This window comes from Lepisosteus oculatus, chromosome 11 (assembly GCF_040954835.1).
Source record: "Lepisosteus oculatus isolate fLepOcu1 chromosome 11, fLepOcu1.hap2, whole genome shotgun sequence".
Classification (NCBI taxonomy): Eukaryota; Metazoa; Chordata; class Actinopteri; order Semionotiformes; family Lepisosteidae; genus Lepisosteus; species Lepisosteus oculatus.
Window position 1 is genome coordinate 21,796,922 of NC_090706.1, and position 11,710 is coordinate 21,808,631.

The 11,710-nt window shown below is 38.6% G+C and overlaps 1 protein-coding gene across 2 annotated transcripts in view; it reads right to left on the bottom strand.

Annotated features, from left to right (window-relative positions):
- LOC102686545 (transitional endoplasmic reticulum ATPase) overlaps positions 1 to 11,253 on the bottom strand; it is a 35,456-nt gene extending 24,203 nt beyond the window's left edge. Inside the window, exons 1-4 of one of the 2 annotated variants that reach the window (XM_015349633.2) lie at positions 10,789 to 11,253; positions 7,249 to 7,360; positions 2,018 to 2,190; positions 495 to 637 (exon numbers count right to left, since the gene is read on the bottom strand). In XM_015349633.2, the coding sequence (XP_015205119.1) occupies positions 495 to 637; positions 2,018 to 2,190; positions 7,249 to 7,360; positions 10,789 to 10,808 (448 nt within the window). In that variant the 5' untranslated portion in view covers positions 10,809 to 11,253. Of the gene's footprint in view, positions 1 to 494; positions 638 to 2,017; positions 2,191 to 4,487; positions 4,707 to 7,248; positions 7,361 to 10,788 lie in introns of those variants that run through there. The other variant, XM_015349635.2, reaches the window with a different exon arrangement.
- Positions 11,254 to 11,710: the final 457 nt, after the last annotated feature.

Genomic DNA, 11,710 nt, shown 5'->3' on the forward strand with positions numbered 1-11,710 from the left:
ATCAATGACATCATAGCGCACAGAAATGAATACATATGTTTGCAATTTGTAATTCTAAGTATTAAAAACTGGCCAACAGGCTTTTTTACTGGCCACTCAGAAGAAAGGCAGTTGCCGTAAACGCAGGTTAAGTTCTATTTAATAGAAGTCACAAGTTTAAACCATGTTCAAGAAGGGGTGCACAATGGGGACTCTCCTTGGAACGGCATCTCCAGGGTCTTCCTGGTTGCCATGAAATCAGCAAGAGATGTGCGGCTTCTCCAGTTGGCACTAACTGTCCTTTTTAGGCACTGCTATGTTCTCATCGTGTTGAAGGGTTTTGTCATTGTGCAGGCTGGAGGAGCTTGCCTGCCCTACCTCATTCTCACTAGCAAACAAAGGAGTCATTGTTGTGAGCAACATGGTAGGATGCAGAAATAAATTCACTTAATAATACCAGCAGTGATGCACCAGAGCATTTATGATCAAAATTAAATACAGAACTCACAATCTACCTTTGTGAACGGGCCGGTATGCCTCTAGAAAATAAGGCTTCAGGAACACCTCAAAAAGATTCCCTGAAAGTCCCTCTATGGTCTCATCAATGGGCAACACATGAATCCTTTTTCCATATTTTACATCAGGACAGGCCTGTATACTGCAGAAAGACAGAAAAAACAAAATATATTGCTTCAAAAAACAGGCACAGAAAGGCATGTTTTTATCTTTATTCTCTTTTTTGTAACTCTGTTTGCTTTCCATCAAGTTTCCTGGCCATCTTAACAAAACGTAAGATCTCTAATTTCTTTAGCCCTGGACAAATTCTGAACATAATTCAAGTTTTTTTTTTAAGTCATGTTCACTAACATTAATGTATTACCACATAGATAAAGACAATTTAGTGTCCACAACAATACCAATATCACACAAAAAATATATTATTTAAAATGACAGATACTCCAGGTTTACGGCACTAATCAGAATGAAACCAATAGAAGGTACCATAAAAATACTTATTTATAATAAAAGCTGGAATGACACAATATATTAAATAATGTGATGTATATGACAGTTATATCAAAATGCAATTAGAGATCATATATTATATTATGGCCAATCATGAATTTTAACAGTTTTGATCCTGAAGGCAATATAATTGAGGCTCCTCACTGGTGGCAGCCAAGACAAACATTTTTTGCAAGAAATTCAATTTTATACAGTAATTGGCTTGCTCACAAGCCGAAAACAAAAATAAAACCAAAGGTCGGAATAAAATTCTCTGAGCACAAAAAGTACTTAATGAAGGAGATAAAAGGTTTTTTCTTGGCAAAATTTTTCTACATGGAAAATTTTCAATGGCATTTATAATCACATTTGTTACTAGAATTTGAAATGGGTATTTCTAAGGCAACAATAAGAACCTAAAACAAAATCTTTAGCTGATTTAACTTAAAGAAAGGTATTTACAGTATGACAAAGAATCAGTCATTGGTTAGAGATGAGGTACCATTTACCCCAGCTCTTCAAAACTAGTATAACAAATTGTTTTTTTGCTTACTTGCTAACCTGTTTTATGAAGGACGAAGTATACTAAAAATTGAATGGGGCATCTTTAAAAAATATTTAAAAAATATTTCTATAAATGTATACTATATATATTTAAAATATACAAGGTTTAATATAGCATGGACACAGTTATTATTTGCATGCTTTTCTACAGTATTTACATGAATAGATTTGTAGTATGAGCAACCAATGTTCTAACTGTATAATTAAACATGAAGTTCCAGTGCTTGAAATAAGATGACATAAGGTCTGTGCCTGAAATCCATTTCGGAAAAGGAACTCTGAAGCTAAAAGAAGTGTGACCACATGACACTCACTGATACTGCTCACTAGATGATGAATGAAGTGTGACCATGGGGCACTCATTGATACTGCTTACCTGAAGGTGATCGTAGTGGGACCAATGACATTCACTGATACTGATCACTTTACAATACCAAGTGGTCATGTGGCATTCGCTGATACTGCTTACCTGATTATGTCACCTAGCCGCACCCGCAGATTGTTCCTGGTGACGCGGTTCATGCGCACCCTTTCCTCAGCACAGGTGTCATCTGTCAGAACGATACACACTGTATGTCTGCGTTTCTTTCCCTTCAGAAGGACTGTGTCACCACGGAACAGCTGGAGCTCCTCCATCTTACTCTGCAGTGACAAGCATTTGACAAAAAGATGTGAGGAGAGGAGTGCAGCTTGTTTCTGTTTCCTGGCACTGCACCTTTAGGAACCAAAAGGAGAATGAGACTTGAATATGGATAAGGTTTTAAACAGTAAAAAAAAATCAGATTTTTAATTGGTCTTATAAAAAGCTACAAATCTAAAAAGGCATTCAGAAATATTTATATGTATATAAAACACACTCAAGAGAAATTACAGGTATTAACATAAAAGTGAGGATTTGAAATTTTATTAACCACTTATTATAATTGATACCTGAAAAAGAGATGAAGGACCCTATTTAGTAAATATAGACAGGTGCTGTCCTTGTAGTAAAAATAGGACCATTTATGAACCACTCTGAATGCATATCAAATGTGGCTTAGAAGTCTGGCCTCATAATTGGGCAAATGCACAACAATAGTGAAATAAGTAAAATAGCTATTCAAGGTACAGTGAGGGAGAAAGACTGCAACCAAAGGGGATTTAACATTTCCTCCAAAACACCCAGAGGAAGCACAAGGATTTTCAAAACCATCTTTTCTTTTTGCTCATTAGAATGAATGGGAAATGAATAAATTCAACAGCCTGCTTTACCTAACCTGCAATTAAGTCTTGAGCTGCACACGATACATTTGGGTAGCTCATGCCTGCATGATATGGAACCTCTCAGCAGCGTAAAAGGCTGGTGCAGCAGAGGATTTCAGGCCTACATGGGAAATAGTATGCTCTCCTCATATTCTGCTTGCAGAACAAAGCCATACATAGTAAGTAAATGTTGCATACATTGTGAGTCAGAAAGTTCAAGACAAATGTTCTAAATATTTTGGATCATTTCCTCCATTTTCTTTTTCTGGTCCCATAAAAATTCAAAGTGTACTCCATTTCTCTTTCATTTGACTTAAGAGATTTTTTTTCCATGTTAAATATTTTTTCTCTCCCTCATAGCTTACCTTTTCTGGTATTTCCGACTGTTCTTACAGTTTTACAATTCTTACAGTTTTTTATGTACATTGAAACATAAGTGCTTTCATCTATTGTGTTAGGGTACTAGCACTAGACAATTGCAGATTTGCTCAATGACTGTGTGTAAATGATGACACTCCCCTAAAGTTATGACTGTGTCCAGTGGTAACACTAACTATCCAGATGGGTACTAAACCACATTTGCTTTACCACATCAGTGGACATAGCCTACTTCCCTACATGTACTGTATGTCTGATTTTGATGTGATATAAGTAATTTGGGTTTGTACTGGAGCTCTGTAAACACTGCTAAAGCAGTAAAAGTATAGAAATGTTACTCAGTTGTTTGAGTATACTTTAATTTTAGTATCTGAATATCAATAAACTACAGCATATCCTTCCACGTAAGACTGCAAACCACTTACTGTACATCACTGCTAACCTGACAATTGGTGAAAGTTAGGATGCACCTTGGATACCAGTCTGCTGCACACCATGTTAATATATTGTTACAGCTTTAGTGCCAGGGATGTTGGAAGGGACAAACCGTGGAATGGCAGGAGAGCGAAAAAGACCCATATGCTGTGTAGCTGCGGAATGGGAGATTAACCCAAGCTCAGCAGTTCAGGAGCCATATTGAAACCAATGCCCTCAGGCAGCGGACGTGGGGCAACCTGGTGCTAGGCGGATCTCTGGACATACGAATGTCAATGCTGAGCAAAGGTGAATGAGTGACCTGGAAATATATAGCCCCAGAGAGAGAGAAAGCACAGGAAACTAGGGACAGGACAGAGTAGGAGCACCCTCTGGCTGCAGAGGGGGTGACAGTACCCCCCCCTCTTCACGGGCGGCTCCTGATGGCCATACAAATAAGTGAGCTGCACAGCACTTGGGAGACCAAGGAAACAAACCACAAAAAAAAAGATAGGAGCCAAAAGTTCCAAGACACACAGGACAGGGGGACCAGAGAGAGGGGGAAACCAGGAAGTGAAAAATCAAAACACCAAGCAAAAAAACAAGAATTAAAACACAAAAACCCGGGAAAAAATACAGCAGACTGGGCAATAGGCATGTTCACATTCTATCACTGATATCGGAGTGGACAACCCGAAGAAAGTCAGGCCGCAGCCTGCTCACAGGCACAGATGTCCGGATTGATATCCAGCAATAAGAATGGAGGAACGGCAAAAAAGGCTCACCAAACTAACGCTGATATCGGCAGAAGACAACCTGAGGAAAGCCAGGCCACAGCCCGCTCACAGGCACGGATGTCAGGAAGGTGATATCCAGCAATTAGAATGGGAGAGGAAAAGGCTCACCACCCTATCGCTGATACCGGAGTGGACAACCCGAGGAAAGCCAGGCACACAGCCCGCTCACAGGCACGGATGACCGGAGTGATATCCAGCGATGAGGATAGGTGGGCCATCTCAACATTCAATCACGGACGCCGGAATGACAACCCGAGGAAATCCAGGCCGCAGACCGCTCACAGGCACAGGAGTCGGAAAAGGCATCCCGTGATTAGAATAGGAGAGCTGAGAGAAAAAAAAGCCCAGAAAAAAAAACTGCGGAAAAACAAAAAGCACCGCTCGCGGGGTCAGTAGGAGGCTCAGCATTCTGTCACGAATGTCGGAGAGGACAAACCATGGAATGGCAGGAGAGCAAAAAAGACCCTTTGTGTAGCAACGGAATGGGGGATTAACCCGGGCTCAGCAGTTCAGGAGTCGTATAGAAACCTATGCCCTCAGGCAGCGGACGTGGGGCAACCTGGTGCTAGGCGGCTCTCAGGACATCCGAACGTCAATGCTGAGAGAAGGGGAATGAGTGACCTGGAAATATATAGCCCCAGAGAGAGAGACAATGGAAGGACAGCAAAGAACAGGAAACTAGGGACAGGACAGAATAGGAGCGCCCTCTGGCTGCAGAGGGCATGCCATTTAGATGACAGAAAAGTGTCTCTTAGATTTTGTGACACTTGAAAGAGTAAACACTTCTAACTTTAAAGAAGAGAGGATGTTTGCTGAGGTCTAAAGCGCCCTTGAACAATTGTAAAGGTTGCCTTAGTATACCTAGGGAAGTTGTGGTTTAATGATAGGGCAGGAACAGTACAGACTCACACAATATAAGATCACAATATAGAGCTCAGAGAGGAGGACAGGAGGAGAAGAGAGAAAGAAGAAGAGGAAAAGCAAAGAGAAGAGAGAGGAGTCCAGAGGAGTTAGGACTTGAAGCGAGCGCCCCTACTTCATGATCAGCAGCCATATCACCCTGCAATTCACAACTGGCAGCCCACTGAAGCTAAGCAGGTGTGAGCCTGGTCAGTACCTTGATGGAAGAGACCTCCTGGGAAAAACTAAGGTTGCTGCTGGAAGAGGTGTTAGTGGGGCCAGCAGGGGGCGCTCACCCTGTGGTCCATGTGGGTCCTAATGCCCCAGTATAGTGACGGGGACACTATACTCTAAACAGGCGCCGTCCTTCGGATGAGACGTAAAACCGAGGTCCTGACTCTCTGTGGTCATTAAAAATCCCAGGGCGTCTCTCATAAAGAGTAGGGCTGTAACCCCGGCGTCCTGGCCAAATTTCCCATTGGCCCTTATAAATTATGACCTCCTAATAATCCCCATCTATGAATTGGTTTCATTACTCTGCTCTCCTCCCCATTGATAGCTGATGTGTGGTGAGAGTTCTGGCGCACTATGGCTGCCGTCGCATCATCCAGGTGGATGCTACACATTGGTGGTGGTAGAGGGGAGTTCCCATTACCTGTAAAAGCGCTTTGAGTAGAGTGTCCAGAAAAGCGCTATATAAATGAAAGCTATTATTATTATTATTATTATTATTATTATTATTATTATTATTATTATTATTATTATTATGATCATCCAAATCAAACCTGACTGGATGGAACCTTGTTAGAGAGCGTGCTTTTCTGTGTTTTTAGGGAACTTGGGTTTCCTGGGTAAAAGATACCTCAGTTAGAAATGTCCTTCCTGCTTAGGGTGCATTTTTAAGGATAGGGATATAGGCTCCCATTTATTTTGTGGAATCCGGCATGCAGAGAGAAATTTAACAGCAGCTTGCATTGTTTTTAGTTTGAAGGTAGCTCATCTCTTGTGTAGCCTCTGTAGGCATATTAAGAGTTTAATGCTTATTAGCAGTCTGGAGTTTTCTGTGTGACCAGAATGTTAGGCCTCTGAAACGCCTTGTTTGTAAATACTGTACATAAAGTAACTTGTACGTGGTATGTTGTGTGCAGTGTAGTTTATGTTTTGTCATTGTAATAAATATTTGTTTTAACCAAGTGTATCTGGATTATTACTTCTCTCACCAAAACTGTCAGAGAATAAAAAATTCCTGTGCCTCTAATTATACCAACTGCTCGGGTATATTGTTAGAAATGAATTACAAGTCGGAGGTTATGAATAATTATTTCACTGATTGACTAAACTGCTCGGTCAATTCCTGATTTTCACCAGTTTCGTAACCCCGCATTTGTAACAATATATTCAAGAAAATATTCAATAATAATGAATTAATTAAGCTTTACTTGTTCCATATACACACGTGCATATAGGGTGCAATTCAGAACTGCAATTCAAAATCCTCACAGAAGGTACACCAGCCCCAGCTTGAACAAAGGAACAAAGGGCTGTAAGGCCACTGCCTAATGGGGCACTAATGCCATACAGTTGTGGCCTCTGCACTTTTAGTGAAATTACCCTCTAGGTTTCCCCTTAAATTATTTTTTTAATAAAAAGGTGCAACTACACCTTTATCAGAATAAACAGCTTACACAATGTTTTATTTCATTTTACAGTGATGGAAAATAAATATGGAATACTTTGTTTTCATATCTTACAGTACTTATTTTGTGTTGCATGAAATCAGTTACAGTACATGATATCCAGATGATATCCAGATGTTTTTGTGAGAGATGAACAGTATGTTAACTGGGAAGTCTTAACAAGTGGACTTACAGACAAGTTGCCTTTGAAGGCTGATTCATTTTTGCAAGCTAAAGCAGACCTCTGAGCTGTTCTCATCTTTCATGTAAAACACATATCTTGCACACAGCACCTGTGACAGGCAGACAATGCTGTTGTCTTCATTTAGGGCTTCATCGACGATTAGCCGGTTGGGGCGATGCTTCTGTTTCAGGATGGCAGTGGAGTAATCCTCCCCCTTGGAACTGAGGAGACATTGCATTCACAGTGAAAATAATGGTACAGCCACAATTAAATTCTCAATAGACTGATGGTCATATAGGAAGAATGGGATTATAACACTTTTCTAAATGCATAGAGAAAAAAAAGATTTAAACAGATTCAACTTGCATGGCTAAGTAGATTGTTCTGCACCCCTACAATCCCATGGAAAACAAATGGTTATTCAGCAAATCCAAATTCTGTAAGAGCAGTCATCTCTTAGACAGCTCTAAGAACAAGAAACAATTGCTGAGCAATGTCAAGGCAGCTTGCTTTTTATCTTTCAAAAATGGGTTTTATAGTGCTTTCAGAAAGTATTCACCACCCTTGCATTTTGATCACAATTTGCTGGAACTTTAGAACTCAATGAATTAATAGAAATTCATTTATATGGTATTTTTGTCACTAATCTACACAAAGTGCTGGATACTATCAAAGTGAAACAAAGTTCTGGAAATGTTTAATATGTGATTTAAAATAAAATACTGAAATGTCTTGATATAATAAGTATTCATGCTTTTTGCTATGAAATTTTAAGTCAAGCTGAGGTACATCTCACTTCCTTGTTGACATGATTTCAGAAGAAATGCACCTGTCTTAATAAGGTCTCTCAATTAACAGTGCATGTTACATGTGACCAATGATTCTCTGGTCTAATGAAAAAAAATTGAACTTTCGGTTCTGAATGCAAAGTGCTATTTCTGGGGCACACCAAACACAGCTCCAGACACATGTAACACCACCTCTACCACGAAGCATAGTTGTGGCAGCATCATCTTATGGGCAGGGACTGGGACATTTTTCATGATAGAAGGCACAAATGGAGCTGAAAACAGACAAATCAGACAAATCCTTAAGTCAGCAAAAGACAGACTGGGTTGAAGATTCAAATTCTTACAGAACCATGGCCCTGAACATAAAGCCAAAATGAGACTGGAGTGCCTCCAGAACACGATTGCCAGCATACTTCAGGAATTACCCATCTGAGGAAGAATAAAAATAATTCCCAAATCCAGATATGCAAAGCTGATACTGGCATACCCAAAAATACTCAGAGTTTTAATTAAAAAAGAACACTCAGAGCTAAAATAAAAGCTGCAAAAGATGCTGCTATAAAGTATTGACTCAGGGGGGTGAGTACTTAAGTAAAAAAGATATTTATGTTTTTCATTTTTCATATGTTTTTTATACAATTAAAATATGTTTTGCCTTTTTAAATTGTTACATATGCTGTGTGAATCAAAGGAAAAATGTGATTCATTAAATATTCTGTTTGTAACAACAATATTTGGAATTTTTCAGGGGGGATGAATACTTTCTGAAGGCAATGTATTGCTACACACATAAGCTCAGTCACTGAGCCAGCCTCACATGCCTGTCACTTGTTCTTATAGAAGACATTACAAAAAATTGTTTTTCTTTCTTAACTGAATAAGTATAAAGGATCAACATATAAATATTTTCTCCCATCTCAAAGGGTTAAAGAGACTCTGCCCATTCATGACTCTCAGCTCCAGTTACTCCACATGACTTGAGGAGCCAAATATAGCTGACAGAAGAGGCCTGTTTACACTACTAAAAGATTACAGTCTAAGCTCAGTGTGCTTGCATTTTTGGAAATCCTTAAAAAAAAGATGCCATTTCACAATTTCTGTCACACATGTTTTAGTGTTATCACAAATCTGAGAGGTCATTGCTGTGCTTTAAGATCCATTACATATATAAATTTCTAATTTTTTACAGATATAATATTTTCATTTGTTTTTAATTTCACAGTTTGAACTTCATACACAAAAATATTAACTTGGCTGCACAAATACATTAATAGTTATAAATCTGTCTTGGACAAAGCAAATCTAAGCTAAAAATACAGCATTTTCTGAAAACACTTTCAATACTAATATTTATTATGGGCACCTTACTGTGTATTAACATCAACTTGGAATTATTTTGACATTGTCCAAAAACAGTTCATTTTTCCTTAAAAACATTAAGCCCTCTTAACAAGTCCTTAAAAATAGAATGTTTTATCATTTGGGTTCCTTTACTTATTGTATAAATAAAACTACTGTGAAAAGAGTGAATCCTTCCTATTAAAACCAATCAAATAAAATCTAAATCAAATAAAAAAAAATACAAAGGCAACAGTGCTGTCAAAACTTGACGAAATCCTTCCTCTTTTCATTGTAATTGCAGTTACTTATTCAATAAGTTATTGTGAAACAGAACATTTCATGTTAACCAGACTCTTCTGTAAAGAAATTCTCTCGTTCACTACCTTGGATCAATGTGCGATCAAATCATACATTTGTATGCTTGAAAATCCTATACAGTACATGGATATGCATTTAAAACTGAGAATGGGAGGCAATTCTTCATGCAAAGATTTGTAGGGCTATGGCATAAAGCTACCCAACCGTTTTGTTGAAGCTGATACCATCAATTTCTTTGAGAAACAGTCAAACAAAATCTTTGGATCAGTATCAAACACGCTAGATGAGTCGAATGGCGCACCCTCGTTTGCAGCTATTCTTAAACTCTCTTATACTGTTATAATCCATCAGGCGTATCTGATCGGCAATAAAGATGGGGTAGGAATGCAAGGAACATCTGTATACTGTATACACACCGCGTTGTACTGTGCCAGGACTACTATATTTAACACGAGGCAAAAAAAGGGTTAATGAAACAGTGCACATGAAACAACTCATCAGCAGCTGCGTGTGTATCCAACTTTGGCGTTTTGTTGCTATGCAGTTCTTCTGTTGAAACTTGATTGATTAAATGATTATATTGTTGTTAAACTGAAACCAATGAAGAATACCTACAGTAGTAAGGTGATGACGTCTGAATATCGGAACAATGTGTCCATATACAGTACATTACGTGCTCGATGAAAATGGACTCCAAGAGAGAATAATCTGGGAATAAATTGATCAGCCCCGAGAATTACATAAAGGAGCTAAATAACTTTTGAAATGACGTGGTATTAAATACTTAGTTTTTCTTTGTCAACAGCGTACTAAACCATTGTTATTAGCAGTACTCTTGTAAGTAAAACTGAAATTCTCAGATTATCTTCAGAGTATTATTTAATATAATAGAAAATATCAAAAATGTCAAACCCGAATTGAGTCTTCATAATATGTAACCGAGTTGTTTTTACAAATACATTTTAATAAGAAAATAAACTGTATAAACAGACAATTGCAAAACAAAACTATTATCAAATTTCCTGCCGATATAGTTTTAACTTCGTGTATGGTCTTTACAATTTATAATTCTCAACCCCAACTCTGGAGCAAGCGGTCATGCTAAAAAAAGTATCGAAATAGGTCAGTAAACTTGCAGTAGCTAGCGCCCAACACGTATGAGACAACATCACACAGATTTGAAAAATAAAAGTACTTACTCCCCTTCTGTCGCTGGCATGTCAATATTTTTAGTGACTGTTAGCAGGTCTAAATCTCCTTTTTATAATTTATTATGTTTTTTATTATTATTGTGGTTGTTGTCTACGTTCTACGTGGTTGTTTAAACCCCCTATTGCTGGGTCTATATTTTCCAACATCAGCAGGCAGATGCTGGACTCAGTCCCAGAGCAGATCTCATGTCACTCCGTAGTCTGAGTCAGACGCAGATTTTTCCAGCACTCGCTGCACTAAACAGTCACAAAGGCAAATCGATCATCGCATTGTAACCCTGAAACAAAAATCAAGAATTTTATATTCATGTGAATTCAAGTCCTTGTGAACGATCTTAACTCGTCTCTGCTGTTTTACTAGTACTGTCCTTACTGCATAAAGTATAACAGTAGATTTCCCATGTGCGCCGAAGCCGCAGATAAAAGTAATCTCTCTGCTCTGAAACCTCATTGCCGAACGCATTCCATCCACAGCACCACAAACTAGGAGCGAATATCGTAATTAATATGACGAAACACGACATACGGCATATCCAGAACGAATAATATACTGTTGTGTCTTGTTAAATACGTTTACAGTTATTTCATGTGTCAACCCTATGGAAGCCCGTTTCCGCCAGGGAGTAAAAATAAACGCGCTTTGGTATCTCAGAATTCCGATTTAGTAACTCGGAATTGCGAATTAGTAACTCAGAATTGCGACTTTATATCTCACATTTGCGACTTCGAAATATTTCATTGTCTGTCCTTTTGTTATTGTAACGGATTCGGGTTCTAGGGCTTGTGCCCTCGCCGCTCCCACTCTAGTTCGTGCCTCACTGCATTGGCTCGAACCCTGTACAAACGATAGGTCTTGCCATCTGAGCTAAAGACCTTCTTTTTTAAGTAAAAAAGGACCTACAATGGAAAT